The 18,327-nt window shown below is 40.8% G+C and overlaps 1 protein-coding gene across 3 annotated transcripts in view; it reads left to right on the forward strand.

Moving 5' to 3' along the window:
- Window positions 1-5,176: 5,176 nt before the first annotated feature.
- gcfc2 (GC-rich sequence DNA-binding factor 2) overlaps window positions 5,177-18,327 on the forward strand; it is a 29,981-nt gene continuing 16,830 nt past the window's right edge. For all 3 annotated transcript variants that reach the window (XM_056278658.1, XM_056278657.1, XM_056278659.1), the window contains exons 1-5: window positions 5,177-5,561; window positions 6,966-7,067; window positions 15,148-15,312; window positions 16,758-17,012; window positions 17,544-17,644. In XM_056278658.1, coding sequence (XP_056134633.1) covers window positions 5,228-5,561; window positions 6,966-7,067; window positions 15,148-15,312; window positions 16,758-17,012; window positions 17,544-17,644 — 957 coding nt within the window. In that variant the 5' untranslated portion in view covers window positions 5,177-5,227. The remainder of the gene's footprint in view (window positions 5,562-6,965; window positions 7,068-15,147; window positions 15,313-16,757; window positions 17,013-17,543; window positions 17,645-18,327) is intronic.

Here is an 18,327-nt window from a genome sequence, read left to right on the forward strand (position 1 = left end):
ACTTTCTTGCTGTAAGGCAACAGTGCTATCCACTGGGCCACCGTGCTGCTGTAAAACAAATAATGGTAACTACTAGCAGTGATTGCTGAATGGTTCTGGCTAAGATTTAAATGACTCACACTGCTCCACCGCCCACCCACATTTCTGCAGTCAAAAACTTGTGTTGCTTGCCTGCATTAATTCATCCAGATAGCTGAAAGATATGAGTGAGGGGTCAAGTAGAATCATGTATATTATCTTCAAAATGAACAAATGAAAGCACTACTGCAGCACTATCTTACAGTTTGTCCTTTATCCCTAACTGGCTGGCTGGCTCAATGACAAAGTGTTTGACTGAGCAAGCCAGCTTTGCAAAACTAATGCAAATCCATACTGAAAAATCAACCCTTCCCCCCATGACCCAGTCAGTACACTATGACTTTTCTTCCACCGAGTAGAGGCCTGGAGCTGCCCAATTAATACAGCAAATTGCACGGAGACAGACAAATTAACACACCTACACACACCCACATCAAATTGATATTTGCATGGTGATAAGCCTGCTTTGGTAAAAATCAGTGGTAGGGTTGACTTACAGGGTGTAACAGCAATGAAGAACACAACAGAGTGGAAATATTGAACCCTTAACATTTAGAAAACCAGTAAAGATTCATAAACTTTTTAAACCTTAGATCAATTAAAAGTCTTTCATACACTTTCATAAAACATTGTGTAGGATGAGCAGCAGCATGGTGTCAATGTACTGGTTGGCTTATCTATGTTGGAAAACTAACAACAGCAAGCAAATTGACCCCGCTTAAGTTTCTTTGAATCCTTGAATGAGACATGGAAGCCCCTTCAGTTCAAGGGGTGTTGTTTTCTAGCTGATCTTGTACCCTTACCCCGACTACCTACATTGGCATACATTGGAAGGGACCAAAAAAAAAAAAGATCACTTGCATGTCACAGAAACCTTGGTGAGATAAGTCTATTCCTTAGAAATTTGTTGATACTGGACAAGATTATAGAAAGAAATTGGTTGCTGCAGAATAATATTCACAACAGGCTATTCGTCTTAAATAATCCAAGCTACAATATGGTATCACATTGCATTGCACACACAAAAACTGGGTTAGAAAACAGCAGTGTCACCAGAGTCAGTCCGTCTGTTAGTCCCTTATATCTGTGGAATGTCGTTTTACAGTTCTTGGGAAAGAATGAGGCAAAGACACACCTTTTAATAGAGCAGTTCCCCTAACTATTTCCATGTTTTAGAGTTGGACCCAAATTGAGTAGATTATGTCCAATCTGGGGCAAACATTTAGAAAACCAAAAACAGTTACACCTTTCATAGGAGAAATAGACTGGTGTCAAATCTTGGCTTCCAACCTATTACTTAAGAAATACCAGCCTTACATCATCACCAACAGGTCATGGTGCAGTGGAAAGCTATTCACTTACTGACAGGTGACAGAGTTTAAAAAGGAAAGATGATAACGCTTGATAATTTTCACCCAAATAAAATATGCAGCATGTCTAATGTTGCACATACAGTCACATCTAACTCTAATCTAGGCAATTTTTGTCTGCATGTGTTTACCCATCAGACTCACCACAAGTCTACCAGAGTGGTAATGTAATTTCAAAAACTGTGTGAGTGGCTTTTTTTCCCCTCCATCTAGTAGGATAAGTGGCTTGGCTTACCCTGCCCTTACTTGCTTCAGTCCAAGTTGTAGTCTGTACGGCTTCAATTGGAATAAATAGCATGACCTCATCTGCTGTAGGTGCCTGATGACTCTTGAATAACCTGCCTATCTTCTCACCTATTCTGTCTCTCTCTCCGTCTCTTGGTGTCTCTCTTTCACTCCACACTCCAACTGCATGACTTTCACCTTCACTCTGTATCTAGAAAGAACGTGATCTTCCTTACCACAGAAAAGTAATAAGGACAAATACAAAGAAAAAACATTAAATGAGAGATGATGGGAGAAAACACTGACACCTGTGTAGTGAACCTTCTCCTCACCCGATCCTTTCATTTCCTCATTCTCTGGCTCAATTGTAGCATCTGTTTGCCTCTCTCTCATTCTATCTCTTCTTTCACCCTGTCTCTTTTTTTTTCTCTCTGCTCCTATATCCATGTCCTTCCAGTTGTATGACCCTGACTTGTCCTCACCCCTGCTCTGTTTAGAAACAAGCACAGCCTGTCTGCTTGATTGGTGTTCTTAGAAAAGATTGATTTACAGCTACCCAACTCACTGACATCACACAAGTGACACCAACTCTCTTGCTCTCCTCTCTCTTGAGCATCACAAATATTCTGAAAGTGCGACAAGGACTGTTAGCAATTTGTCAGATAGGGTTTGATAAATGCTTTTTGCTTTGCTTTGTTTTCCTAAGGCAAGGCATGCCTTTGCTTCATCTACTCTGCTGTGCTTTGTCCTGCCCTGAATTGTCTATACAGTGGGGATTACAGAGCCAGAGAAAGTCCTGTGATAAATTGGAATTTTATTGTAAACGATAATCTAGATGAAATAGACTCAACTAAACACAGGTGAATTAATCTAGCAAGCAGCCTACCCTTTTCACAGGGCATAAATGGCATAGAGCGAGCCCCTTTCCCCAACTATGTCAGCTTCCTGTCATTTCCTATGTGTCATTTTTAGGAACGCAAGGTATTTTGCAAATCAAGTAAATAGCTTGCTTAAGTCATAAATCTGCCCAAACAGTTCACTACTACCACAGCTTGGCCATATAGTCAGGTCAAGCCAGTTTAACAGAGATCTCTGGGCTGTCTGTAAGTTGATAGAAGTAATTACCACAGGGATAATGATGTAGAATTTACATTCTCCTATTTATAGCAGATGCCTTTATCGAAAGCGAAAGACAACTTATTTTTGCCCCTACCAGCTCCCCATCCAACAACATTGCTTATTGTTCCTTGGGACGTCCGGCAGTGCCAGAGGTAAAGCCAGGGGTCAAACTATGAACCTCAGCGCTGGAACGCTAGCATATTGGACCTGTGCACCACCCAGTAATGGTATACTCCAAGATGTCGATAGAGGTTAGGTTGGTGGTTGTAAGAGCTGCTTGGGATACAGTGTCTTGCTCAGGTACTGCATACCAGTACTTGCCAACATGGAGTTTAAGCCTGGGTAGTCCAGTTTAAGGGTGATTAACCTCTTCATTATGCTACTCGGGTGTCAAATGATGATGATGATTGCATCACTACAGTTGCACTACAATTTAAGGAGGTGGACAAGCAAGATGAAGACGCTTCAGTACCAACAACAGAAATATTGTTAATCAGGGGAAAAAAAGTCAAGCAGTTATATTGTCTTTATGCATGCTCAATAATCCAGGTAAGGAAATCACAGAAAGTTGAATCAGTTCATCTGGACATAGCAGATATTGTTCAGCAGTTACACTGTCGAGTAGACTATTGATAATAGCTGGGGGCACTGCATGAACACCAGTTAGTTAGCACTGCTGTCTTTGAGTGTGTTTGCCTGTTAAATATCATAGAGAGCAAACAAAGCAAACCTCCTGAAGAGTTACATTTGTGCACACACTAACGGAACTATGCTGGTAAATCTACAGTGCCTATGTACATATGCCAAATCATTGCAGTTCAATTGATTTACATGTCTTAGTCTTGAACTTCCATAGCTTTTAACTGACTATGCTGATTAAAAACATGATACTAGGGCCTGTTGATGGGACCTGGCATGACGGTCTCATGAACTTCATGATGACGAGTAACACAGAACAGATACTTATCATTCACAATCCAGACATATTCTCTCTCTCTCTCTGTGTCTCTGATAAACGTAAAGATTTCCTAATCACTTGTCACCAGCCAGTCTAAGATACAAGACCTGTAACCTGCTCTACTAGTTTAGCACGAGAGGAATTTAGGAGACTTTCCTTAAGATTTCTGCTTCAAAAATTACAATCTAACCTTTAAAAAACAACAATAAATAGTCTTTTTGTTTTGGGAATATGGTGAATAATGCCTAAATACTAACACATTACTCTCATTAAACTTTTTCAGAGGAGTTATTCGGAAAGCATCCCTCCTGGAAAAAAAAGGTTTGTTTCACGTCAGTGTAACTAAAAACAAATGTAGCCTAACCCGCTGTTGTCAATATTAATTAAATAGCCCTTTATTTGAACGATATCATAACAATATCAAACTTACACTCATGCTTAGATAAGCAGTTTCGGGGTGGGCACCTCCACGAGCATGCAGAAACCCCTGGATTTAAAGACTTCTCCAACTTCAAGTTTACAATCCACCCCTCCTGAAAGATTTCCTGGACGCAATGTGAATGTAAAGTATCAACAAAGCCGAACAATCCATCAAAAAGGGGAAAAAAGACCACGTTTAGTGCACCAAAACCTGTTGCTGACAGTTCTGTGTCACACAAACAACATGGCTGACGAGTGTCTGCTGGCTCTGGCGCTGCAACGTTTGACCGTACACCCAGAGGGAGGAGAGAGAGAGAGAGAGAGAGAGAGAGAGAGAGAGAGAGAGAGAGAGAGAGAGAGAGAGAGAGAGAGAGAGAGAGAGAGAGAGAGAGAGAGAGAGAGAGAGAGAGAGAGAGAGAGAGAGTTGGTATTCTAGAACAGAGGAATGAAATCCACTTGGGAAACGTGAAAGAAAAGAAACTATTGCTTATCGAATAGTATTTGTGTGCGCGCGTTTTCAGGCCTTAATTGGGTTTTTATTTTTGTACCGAATATGGCGGTCGGTGTGACATTGATGACAGGTGTTCAAAACCTCACCTCTCACCTGAGCTTGCGTGAGAATGAACCATATGACAACCTCAACAGCCACACATTGTATTTCGTTTGCTCTGTCTGTGCCCGTTTATATTTTTTCATGGCTGAGACGATAACTTGGTGAGGACCCATTAAATTGTACTTACAGTGGCCAGCCTATAACAGTTTCGAATACTTTATAGAAATATCCAGAGTATTATTTATTTATTCATGATTACTATTGCCATTGATGCTGTTTTTGTACACTTGTACACTTTGTTCAATTTATAACCTTTGAGTTGGTGCGCAAACTTAACAGTTTACGGCGGCAATTTTTGTCGTGCAGTTCAGTTCCCGACAACAGCCACTACGTGGTCCTGTCAGTAGCTTTGCGACGGTATTACAAAAATTTTTACGGTGTGCCGTATTGCGCTTTGCCTTGGTTTGACGGAAAACATCCAGCGCTGCCAGTTTTGGTGTTAGAATGTTCAATAAAAAGCCCAAGAGAAACTTTCGACAAAGAAAAGATGAATCCAGCGACGAAGAGGATGAGCACACAAATGGAGATAAAGATGAAAAAAACGAGCCTCATGCTGTATCTGCCGTTTGCGACGTAATATACAAGCCGTCCAGATTGCCCCAAGGCCGCGGCATCTCTTGTACCTCCAAACGGGAAGCGACGTCTCCCAAATCGGACAGTGATGGAGAAGAAGGGACGAAGACAGAATTGACATCAGTAAACACGGAGCTGAGTAAATCGAGAGTAAGAAAGAAAGATAAAAAGAACGTCGTGCTGAGTTTCTCCGACGACAAAGAAGGTAAATACAGAGGTAGTCGTTTTAGAAAAAAAGCCCATTTCCAAATATGGGGCACTATTTAGACGTAGAGTCTACGTAGAATTGTGACTGTTTTAAATGATTGGAAACGTCTGAATCGATAGCTGTTGCACAGGGTGACCAGACGTCCCAGTTTGTCCGGGATTGTCCCGGTTTCAAGCTGGGAGTCCCGGCAGATATCTGTAAAATAGTAAAATGTCCCGGTTTTCAACGTCCATCCCCCAAATGACCCGGTTTTCACAGCAGTTAAAAAAAATATTGAATATTGTATTTGTTTTCAGCGCTTACAGAGATGTTTCCCATGTACTGTCCCACTCATTATTACCTAATCCAATCAAAAAACATAAACAATGCACCACGAGTGTGAATTAAACACAGATTTGTCTGTATGTGTGAAGTTTAAAAAAAACTCGCTACTCTAGCGTGTCTTTTTTTGGTGGAAGGGGATAAAAATGCTTCCTTCAATGTATCAAGTCCGGCGAGACTGACAAGTTTACGAGCGCGTGCATATGCGTGTGCGCGTGCACGAACGTGCGGCACACTTTTTAGGGTCCCGGTTTGGGATTTTGAATATCTGGTCACCCTACTATTGCAAATAGTGATTATGACAACTGACCTATACTATTCAGACGGAGGCTAATGCTTTAATTTGAAACGACAATAACAGTTGAACATTTAACCGTGAAGCTTTTCCAAAAAAGTTTCAATCTGGCCATTTGACTCAGATACAGAGGCAAAGATGAGTATACAGCTTGGGTGACAAGTAGAGAAATTATTACAAATTATCGCACGACAGTTGGAAGGAAAACATTTTTACAAATAAACACATCAGTAGAGAGAAGTCTTGAGAAGTTCAAAGACGAGACGGATTCTGACTGCTTGAGCTCCTGAAGGAGGGAATTTCAAAGACTATGTAGGTTAGGTGCGTTGATGGCAAAAGCCTGGTATTTAGTTGCAAGTCTAGCTTTAGGAATGAAAAAAGGCCCCTATCCTGCAATATGAGGTTACACCCAGTTAAAAAATTTAAAAAAAGGTTAATGGGTCATAGATTGTTACAAGGAGCCAAACCAATCCATGTTTTAAATCTAATCAAACATAATCAAAAGTTAATTCTAAAAATTATAGATAACCATTGGAAGTTGGGCTAGATTTCAGATATTATTGTTGTGTTAACGGTAGTTAAATGCATTCTGAACAAGTCATACCATGTCAGGAAAAGCCAAGACTAAATGGCCAAGGCTATGCTCACAGTCAAGTCAAATATGCTAAGGGGTCATTTAATCAATAAAAGGTCTATTTGGAGTGTGTTCTGTCCATGCAGATACTTGAGTAACGCTAATAAAGACTTCTGTGCTAATTAAAACTCTGTCTTTTTTGTCAACTTAGCCGAGGGAGCAGAGTTTAAGCTAAGAAAGTCATCTGATAAAGCGGTGGTGTTCCAAGCTAGAAGGAAGGAGGGTTCATCCGCCAAGAATTTTCACAACAATGGTATGTACCTCAATAACATCAAACTCATAAAGGAAAATTGCAAAACTCCCTTACACTCAGGGATGAATCGATATAATTTTTTCACTGTCGATACTGATTCTGAGTATGAATCTTGAAGTACTGGTAGATGCCGAGTGGTAACTCGGCATCAATCTATTGCTTTTGCTGAATAGTGCAGACTTAGACCATTAGTGTAGGATCATTGAGCAAAATAATTGAGTTTTTTTTCCACAATTAAAGAAATAGACTTCCATGTGACAAATATTCAGTAAATCAAGTTGTTTTTGTTATCCCTGTCAGGCGGATAGCTTGGAGGGGATTATGTGTTTGCTCATGTGTCTGTGCAGGCATTTGTCTGTTCGCAGCTAATCTTGGACCCATCAGCCTAAATATTTATTGTTCACAGTTATGACTGTGTGATAAAGAACCACTCGTGATTGCAGTTGAAAAAAAATTGGGTTTTTTGTCTCGCTACCACCTCTCTTCATTCACTCTAGCTCGTTCGACCAGTGCTGCTCTCTGTTGCTGCCCGGTCTGAGTCAACCATATGCAACTCATATCTACAGTTGACTCGGATTGGGCAGCGACATGATCAAAAGTTATTAAAAGAATTTTTATAATCCAAAAAAATGTGAAAGTTATAAAGGAACAACTTCCTCTAGGGTGCATTCAAAACAGGAGGTGTTGCATATACTTGTCACTGCCCGATCTGAGTCATCTGTAGAGTGTGTGAATCGCACATGCACGAGCATTAATGTTTTACCCAGCTTTATTATAGCATTATGAAAATAAAGAAAGGGTTAGGGTTAGACCAAAATGGTCGCATAGCAATTTTTTCTTTTTGGAAAATGCAAGTTTATATTAGACTTGGTCACATTCGTACGAGGGTCCACCTAGGAGGCTGTACATCCACAGACTGACAGGCAAAACGTTTTTATTAAGTAGGTTTTTTTTTGTTTTGTTTTTGTTTTTTGTTTTTTTTTAGCTTGAGCACGCATATAAAAAACTTTTTTTTTCCATATTTCCCATTCAGTTGACTTGGGCACTGTGCAAACGTCTTATTGTGACAGGAAAAACACTGGTTTTTCTGTCCGTGTGTGCGTGTATCTGTTTGCTGCTAATCTCACATACTACTACTTGGCCTTTCAGCCTAATAATTTTGTGCACAGTTGTGACTGTATGATCAAGGACCTTTCATGATTGCGGTGATTCAAAACCTTTGAAAAACCTGTTTTATACCACAATTGCGTGCTAACTCCTCTGCTGGTTTTTCGCCTAAGTCTGAGCACCGGAGAAGGGGAGATACAGTGCACCCGGAAAGTATTCACACCCCTTCACTTGCCCCATATTTTATTATGTTACAGCCTTATTCCAAAATGGATTAAATTCATCTTTTTTCTCATCAATCTGCACACAATACCCCATAATGACAAAGTGAAAAAGGTTTTGTAGAAATTTTTGCAAATTTGTTAAAAATAAAAAACTGAAATATTGCATGTACGTAGGTATTCACACCCTATGCTATGACACTCAAAATTGAGCTCAGGTTCATTCTGTTTCCACTGATCATCCTTGAGATGTTTCTACATCTTGATTGGAGTCCACCTCTAGTAAATTCAATTGATTGGACATGATTTGGAAAGGCACACACCTGTCTAGATAAGGTCCCACTGTTGACAGTGCATGTCAGAGCATAAACCAAGCCATGAAGTCAAAGGAATTGTCTGTGGACCTCTTGAGACAGGATTGTATCGAGGCACAGATCTGGGGAAGGGTACAAAAACATTTCTACAGCTTTGAAGGTCCCGAAGAGCACAGTGGTCTCCATCATTCTTAAATGGAAGAAGTTTGGATCCACCAGGACTCTTCCTAGAGCTGGCCGCCCAGCCAAACTGAGCAATCGGGGGAGAAAGGCCTTGGTCAGGGAGGTGACCAAGAACCCGATGGTCACTCTGACAGAGCTCCAGCATTCCTCTGTGGAGATGGGAGAACCTTCCAGAAGGACAACCATCTCTGCAGCACTCCACCAATCAGGTCTTTATGGTAGAGTGGTCAGACGGAAGCCTCTGCTCAGTACAGGCATATGATAGCCTGCTTGGAGTTTGCCAGAAAGTACCTAAAGGACTCTCAGACCATGAGAAACAAGATTCTCTGGTCTGATGAAACCAAGATTGAACTCTTTGGCCTGAATGCCAAACATCACGTCTGGAGGAAACCAGGCACCTCTCATCACCTTGCTAATACCATCCCTACAGTGAAGCATGGTGGTGGCAGCATCATGCTGTGGGGATGTTTTTCAGCGGCAGGAACTGGGAGACTAGTCAGGATCGAGGGAAAGATGAATGGAGCAAAGTACAGAGAGATCTTTGATGAAAACCTGCTCCAGAGCGCTCAGGACCTCAGACTGGGGCGAAGGTTTACCTTTCAACACGACAACGACCCTAAGCACACAGCCAAGACAACGAAGGAGTGGCTTCGGGACAAGTCTGTGAATGTCCTTGAGTGGCCCAGCCAGAGCCCAGACTTGAACCCCATTGAACATCTCTGGAAAGACCTGAAAATAGCTGTGCAGCAACGCTCCCCATCTAACCTTACAGAACTCGAGAGGATCTGCAGAGAAGAATGGGAGAAATACCCCAAATATAGGTGTGCCAAGCTTGTAGCTTCATACCCAAGAAGACTTGAGGCTGTAATCACTGCCAAGGGTGGCTCAACCAAGTACTGAGTAAAGGGTGTGAATACTTATGTACATGCAATATTTCAGTTTTTTATTTTTAATAAATTTGCAAAAATTTCTACAAAACTTTTTTTACTATGTCATTATGGGGTATTGTATGTAGATTGATGAGAAAAAAAAGGAATTTAATCCATTTTGGAATAAGGCTGTAACATAACAAAATGTGGGGAAAGTGAAGGGGTGTGAATACTTTCCAGGTGCACTGTATGCAGGCAGTGCTTCCATATTTTCCCTTCTCCTGATAGGCAAAAAAGGGGTGATTTGTCGCCAAGTCCGAGCACCACAGAAGTGGAGATACGCTTCGCGGGGATCTGCCCTCTACTGAGTGCACTCTTCTAGTATTTTTCATAGCATGTTACTCCTGGGAATTAGTATTGGATTATAGTCTTGGGCGAGATGTCCAAATACTCCCATTTTAGTTGGGTATTGGCCCAATATCTGATACTTGTATGGGTTCATCCCAACAAAGTACTTGGTAATTATGGCAGATGTTATGGTATATCTACACCCATATAGGTAATGGTATACACTATGCAATGAATAAAAAAGATTGCATCACATATATACTAGGGGTTGACTAATATGGTTTTTTCAGGGCTGATACCGATAATGAGTATCCGTAAGTTATGGCGCCCGATAACCGAAATTTGGGGCTGATATTCAGTTGCAGTAAATGTAAAAAAAAATTGTGCCAAAATTTACAGCAACACAAACCCCAACACAAGGCTGCCTTTAAATGAACATACTATGTTTGGTTGAATGTTGCGTAAAACAGAAAATATTTGAAAAAATAAAGTGCATGATGTTCAAAGCACTAGATAACAATCTGAGCGGAATTCTTTTTTAGTTAAAAATAAATAGCTTCCAAAACATGAAAATGGAATGAATTAAACAGCATGGACAGCAGGAAGTAAACTCTGATCAAACTGAATAATTATAATATTAAAATAATTCCACATAAGTTGGTTAAAGTGCTCCCAGCAGGCTTTGACTGAACTGAATGGAAAAATGTTCATTAGTGTCATTATGTTCCCTTTCTCTTATCTTTAAAGTGATAGTTCGGGTTTTTGAAGTGGGGTTGCATGAGGTACTTATCAATAGTCAGTGTATTACCTGCAGTAGATGGGAGTCTGTGCGCTTCCAGTTTGGAGATTCAGCAGGAGTAGCCGGCACAGAAGTTGAGGAATGGGACATGGAAAAAACCCTACCATGTGGAACTACATTCGCTCAACCGCAGAATGTCCGTATTCCTTCACGTAAGTGCACCTGTGCAGTGCACGTTAATACGCCGCACATCAGCAGAACCAGATGGATGTTCTGCGGTTGAGAGAATGTAGTTCCACACGGTAGGGTTTTGTCCATGTCCCATTAGTGTTATAGAGGCCGACAGCCGATATTTGGGGCCAATATTCAGTTGCAGTAAATGTAAAAAATGTGCCAAAATTTGCAGTAACACAAACCCCAACACAAGGCTGCCTTTAAATGATCATATGAACATAAATGAAATTAAATGAACATAGAAAATATTTGAAAAAGATAAAAATGAAGTGCATGATGTTCAAGGCACTATGTGATAACAATCTAACAATCTAATGTTCACTTTTATTCAATACCATCACTCTCTGGATAAGCCTTATTTCCTCACATGCATGAATTCCCAGGACTGGTTTAGCATCTGTCTTTACCACAGTGAATTCCACTACATATGTTTTGTTCTTATATTTTACTGTCAAGTTACACTTTCCTTTCACAGGTATTTTGTCTCCTGCATATGTAGACAGCTTCACCTCTGTGTGTCTAAGTACATTCTTTTTCCCAGTTCTCTGCAACAGGCTGTAAGAAATTACGTTGGCTTGTGCACCAGTGTCCAGTTTACATTTTACACATTTGCGTGCTGTTTTCAATTCAACTGTCCATTCATCCATCTGTGGCTGCGTTTGCACTACACCACAAACAAACTAGGTCTCTGATCTTTGATGTCATTGTCATCAACCGCGTGCACTTTCTTCGATCTACACATCTTAGCGAGGTAGTTACAGACTGTCTGCATTGTGCCCATGATATGGCTGCTTGCCTCTCTTCCTGGTTCTAGGAAACTAACTGTATACACACACACACACACACACACACACACACACACACACACACACACACACAAAAGACTGGCTGCTAAGTTGGTGTTCTGGTCATGAACTAACGCTGGTAACAGAGGGATGTTGAGGCGTTCTGCTTTAGGATGGTGCTTGGCTGCTTAGGATTTGAGTTACATGCCTCTATCTTTGTTTTTTGTTTTTTGTTTATCCTTTATGCTCAAGCCCGCTCTTTCGCTTAATAGTAGTTTATTATTCTTTGTCTCGTGGCAATTTCAGATACCATAACGGGCTGTCAAATTAAGAAGGAATTTGCTCGTAGACACTTGTGAAAAGAAGAAATCTGTTCTGGCAGGGAACACTTATAGATGACCATACAAACCATATATACTGCTCAAAAAAATAAAGGGAACACCTAAAAACACAATATAGACCTCGAGGAATGAAATATTTCAGCTGAAAGTCTTTATGTATTAGACAGAGGAACGTGTTTAGAGCAAAATAACCTAAGAATGATCAATGGAAATCAAAATCATTAGCCCATTAAGGTCTGGATTCAGAATCATACTCAAAATCAAAGTGGAAAATGAGAACATAGGCTGATCCAACTTCTGTGGAAATTCCTCAAGACGATTCAAAATGAGGCTCAGTAGTGTGTGTGGCCTCCACGTGCCTGTATGCACTCCCTACAACGTCTGGGCATGCTCCTGATGAGACGACGGATGGTCTCCTGAGGGATCTCCTCCCAGACCTGGATCAGGGCATCGGTCAACTCCTGGACAGTCTGTGGTGCGACATCGCGTTGGCGGATGGTACGAGACATGATGTCCCAGAGGTGCTCAATTGGATTCAGGTCTGGGGAACGTGCAGGCCAGTCCATAGCATCAATGCCCTCGACATACAGGAACTGCTGACACACTCTGGCCACATGAGGATGAGCATTGTCATGCATGAGCAGGAACCCAGGGCCCAGTGCACCAGCATATGGTCTGACAATGGGTCTGAGGATCTCATCCCGGTACCTAATGGCAGTCATGGTACCTCTGGCTAGCACGTAGAGGTCTGTGCGGCCGTCCAAGGATATGCCTCCCCAGACCATCGCTGACCCACCGCCAAACCGGTCATGCTGGAGGATGTTGCAGGCAGCAGAACGTTCTCCACAGCGTCTCCAGACTCTCTCACGTCTGTCACATGTGTTCAGTGTGAACCTGCTCTCATCTGTGAAGAGCACAGGGCGCCAATGGCGAATCTGCCAACCAAGATGTTCTCTGGCAAAGGTCAATCGGGCTGCACGGTGTTGGGCTGTGAGCACAGGCCCCAATTGTGGACGTCGGGCCCTCATACCATCCTCATGCATTCTGTTTCTCACTGTTTGAGCAGAAACCTGCACATTAGTGGCCTGTTGAAGGTCGTTTTGTAGGGCTCCGGCAGTGCTCCTCCTGTTCCTCCTTGCACAAAGGACCAGATAGCGGTCCTGCTGCGGGGTTGTTGTCCTCCTGCGGCCCCCTCCACGTCTCCTGGTGTACTGGCCTGTCTCCTGGTACCTCCTCCATGCTCTGGACACTGTGCTGGGAGACACATCAAGTCTTCTTGCCACAGCACGCATTGATGTGCCATCCTGGATGAGCTGCACCACCTGAGCAACTTCTGTAGGTTGCAGATACCGCCTCATGCCACCTCTAGTGGTGCGGGCACTAGCAAAATGAAAAACTAACCAAAGATCGGCCAGAAAAGATGAGGACAGGCAAATGGTCTGTGGCCACCACCTGCAAATCCATTCCTGTTATAGGGGTTGTCTTGCAAATTGTCTAATTTCCACCTGGTGGAAATTAGACAATTTACCAAAAGGTGAAATTGATTCACAAATCAGTGTTGCTTCCTAACTGGACAGGTTGATATCTCAAAAGTGTGATTGACTTGGAGCTACATTGCATTGCTTATGTGTTCCCTTTATTTTTTTGAGCAGTGTAGTTTGGTTTTACCTGTCATAAGTCAAAGCCAAGTTATCTGTGCTGTGAAATGAAAGTAAAGTGCTAAGAATTAATGACTTCATAATGCTAACAAGCTTAACAGAGACTAGCAGTATTGCTTACAGGTTGACTGTATCCAGTAATATAGATGACTATATCAGTTACACCACCTCAACGCTAAAGGGAGCCAGTTTTTTGTTAACATGTAGAACTGTCCGTTCGGGATTTACAAGAGGAGAAGGCCTGTTTTCTTTATATATGTAATTATTATTTCGGTTAAAATGGAGGCTAGATTGGGGCACAAAAGCAAGTGAAATACTGTGATTTTTTTTATTTTCAGTTATGTAGTTTTTTTCCACAAACATAATTTCACTCTCAATGGCTGTTTTTATTCTTTTTTCCCACGATTTGGTTATATATGAATTTGGAACATTCATTGACAGCCCTACCAGTTTACCAAAGAGTTGGCCTTTGTTCTCTCCCTTTATGAAAGTTTATGACAGTTTTTAAAAGCAACTGTCAATAATGTATTTTGAAGGAATAATGTTGCCAATGCTGAGAAGGTTTAAAGACTTTTGCAACATTTAGAAATGCCTTGAAAAATGTGCAGGTGACTTCCAGCTATATAAAGGTTGTAGCTTCATTTTGAAGTTTATTTTGATGACCTTGCTGCTATGCAGCAAATTTTGATTCGCTGCATTTATTGGAGTGTCTAATAGATTTTACTCCTGATAATGCTGTAGTTATGCTTTTGAACACACACCCTGACCATTCTTGCTTGCTGTTTTTCTACAAGTTTCCCCTTTCTCCTCTTTTCACATCTCTCCTCTTCATGTGGTTGTTTCAAAACCTTTTTTCTGTATGTAAGGAAATAATAAACATTTTCAATATGTGATTTAAAAAAAAATCGACTGGCTGATAAAAATATGCCGTTAACAATAATTTGAAAAATGACAAATACCTAAGCTCATAATCAGCCAGACTGATAATTGGTCAATCCCTAATATACTAAATAGGACCCTTCGAATGTGTGGTACACAAATTTGCATGGTGTATACACAAATACACATTTGTGACTTTACATAAGAGATGCAACTTTATCAGCATACAGACATACATTTATACATATATACTTTCATATGTGCATACATACACACTAATCAGATAGTGACACATATAGTACTCATAACCTGTGTATGCAGAATATATTATACGTGTGTGAGTGTACAAACATGCACATATACATCCAACCCTATAACCTAATGTGATGTCTTGTTTTCCAGCCCCAACTGGCAAAGATTTTTCGCCATCTGCTTCCCCCAGGGAGGATTCTAGCAGCCAGGCCTCACCATACACATCCCACCGTGAGGATGATGAAGATGATGACGTGTCATCCTTGTCTAGCTCAGCTTCCTCACCGGCCCCCAGCTTCTATGCTCCTAAAACAGGTAGGGGTGTGCGTGTGTGTGTGTTCGTGCGTGCGTGCGTGTACACGTGCGCGAAATTTAATACAATACTAGTAAAGAATTCAATATTTGATATTGTATTGGAAACTGCCATAACAAAGCACCAAAAAAGTCAAAATAAATAAATTTGTTTAACTTTTAAACTGTTTTTAAATTGTTTTTATCATTGTTTGTCTACCATTTTTTTCTTTGTCTTCTAAAGCACTTTGTAACTTTGTTTTGAAAAGTGCTATATAAATAAACAGTTATTATTATTATTATTATAAAACGAACAATTTCTGTTGACCTAAACAGAAGCATATATTTTTATTGAGGTGTAAAGCCATTTCTTTTCTATATAACCAAATAATATTTCTTTCTGATTGAAAATTAAATAGTGAACGGTAACAGTTATTACTTGTATAGTAGTATTTGTATACTGATACTTATATAGTTATTACTTGTATAGCAAAAATATAGCACAGTGATTTTTTTTTTTTTTTAAAGAAGGACAGACATCTGTGTGTCTTTCTCTCGCTCTCTCTGCCTATGCCCGTGTGTGTGTCTGAGCATACTATAGGCTTTCTGTTGCGAGGACATTTTGCCATAACAATTTTAATTCTTTTGCATGAAAACTGCGGAATAGTGAGGCTGTTATAGCATTGCCAGCCATTCATATTGTGTTGAAGTTGAGGAGCCAGTCATACAAAACAATTGTCAATGCTATTGTGCACAGATGTCAGAGAAAATCTTAACAGAACGTGTGAACATGTCTGCATGTGTACTTGTGGAAAAATATTTTTAGTAAATTAAAGGAAATTTAGTAAATATCTTTTTATTAATTACTTTTTAAATATTTTTATTGTATACTTTTTTTATGTGAAGCACATTGAGTCTGTCTTGTGTGTATAAAATGTGCTATATAAATAAAGTTGCCTAGCCTAAATTAATGTCTTGTATGTTAAAGATGCTACATATGTATCTGTTTGTATCTTGACCTCCATTGTTAGGTAATGTGAATGACAAATACAAATTAAAGCAAGCAAGACAAATTCAAATAGAAAGGTAGCAGATTTACCAATATTGGCTTATTTTAAATGCCCTCATATACTGTTTGCTGCAATCGTGGCATAGTTTGCCAAGTATTGTGAAAGCGAGTCTTTTAGTCTTTTATGGGATGGGGCATTAAACAACAACAAAAACAACTTGGCCTGACCAGTTCTTCTCTTTTTGACTGCAAAAAAAATCTAGGGAGTGGGCTGCCATGAGTTGTTTAATTTGTTTTAATAAGTACCATTCAGCAATCCCTGATAATATTAAATTTAAACCCAAAATTCTTACTTATACTCTGTATGTGTGTTTGTGGGCCACGTCTCTTGTGTGAGCCTGTGTTGTACATGTGTCACATGTTTATGTATGTGTGTGCCTGCATTTTTATCTGCATACAGTAATTATCCCAGATGCCAAAGAAATCCAGGCTGCCAGAAGGCAGCGCCGCGAGATTCGAGGCCAGAAAGAGTTCATTGCCCTGGATAGGGATTACCAAAGCTCCCCTGGTAGCAGCCCAGACCATCAGAGCAGAGACGATGAACATGATGACAGTGATGTTGATAATGATGACGATGAGCCAGATGATCATGAGCGAAGGATCGAGTTTGCTCCACGGACGAAGGGCATCAGGGAGAGGATTGCTGAGAAAATCGGTATGAGAGGGAGGGGGGGAGGGATGAATAGGAAGGTGGAGGAAGTGAGGGCAGATGGGAAAGGGGAAGGATGGTGGGGGGAGGTAAAGAGAAGGGTGGAGTGGGAGAGAAAGAAAGGAGGGAAGTATGAGGGATTGACTCATTGCTTTAGAGAGAGAGAAAGGAAGGGGACTGTTTTTATGCTGTTTTGTGGATTTATGATTGGTCTTATTTTTTATGTTGATCTCTGCGGCTGTACCTATATTGTTGTCTTGTTCCTGTCTACTAAGTTTTTAGATTTGCTTCTTTTTTTTGTTAAATTGTAAGGGGACCATTGATGTCCAGAAAGGAACATTAAAATATATTGTTGATTATTATAATTATCATTATTATTATTATGTGACAGCAGAGCTGAGAGTGAAGAGAGGAGGCATTTATGGTAAAGTGTTTTTGTCAAATGTGTTTGCTCAAATCTGCTTGTGTGTTTCAAACATCTCTGATTACGTGTCTTAGTGATGCATTGTTTAACACAAGTGTATCTATGTATTTCAGGAGGCAGTGATGGCAGTGTGTCTGACTCAGAGAAAGAGGAGCAGGAGCTGTGGGAGGAGACGCAGATTGGGAAAGGAGTCAAGAGATGTCCAGCAGAACAGGTGGGAAAGCCCATTCGTCACCCCAATAAATATATTTTCTTTCTTTCTTTCTTGTTCTATTTCTTTGTGTTACATTCTTTTTTATGTGCTGTTATAATGGCGTACATTTTTCTGACACCACACCGGAATTCTGGCATACAAGGGTTTTAGATTCATAATTTCTATAAAACATCATCATCGAGGAAGAGCTGCAGGAAGTTACACATTTGTGGAATACCCACATTATCCGCAAGACCAGAAATGCAGTAGCTCCAAGTGGACGTCCAATTCTCATGTACACCTTCCCTCGTCTGTTCGGAGGGCAAGATTCCCTGAAAGAGGTCTCTCGGGAAGCAGTGGAGGCTTGTAAACTAGACTGCCAACACAGAGGACCTTATCCTTACAATGAAACAGTATTCAGCTTGTGTTGCCTTATAATGGCAGAGAACTTCTTACACTCACCCACCACAGCAGACGAAGCGATAGCTGTTTCTCTTCCTGAGAGCATACATACTTAAAGACTTAGAAATTACCCCGAGAGTTCAGGAGCATTAAGGCAGGGCTACATTATGTCAACTGATACCTTGGTTAGTTAACATTATTTTTATTTGTGAGGAAAATATCATGTTTTTGAAAATATCACTGTGATGGCCTGGCGGCCTGTCCAGGGTGTCTCCCCGCCTGCCGCCCAAAGACTGCTGGGA

The sequence above is a fragment of the Lampris incognitus genome, chromosome 4 (genome assembly GCF_029633865.1).
Source record: "Lampris incognitus isolate fLamInc1 chromosome 4, fLamInc1.hap2, whole genome shotgun sequence".
Classification (NCBI taxonomy): domain Eukaryota; kingdom Metazoa; phylum Chordata; class Actinopteri; order Lampriformes; family Lampridae; genus Lampris; species Lampris incognitus.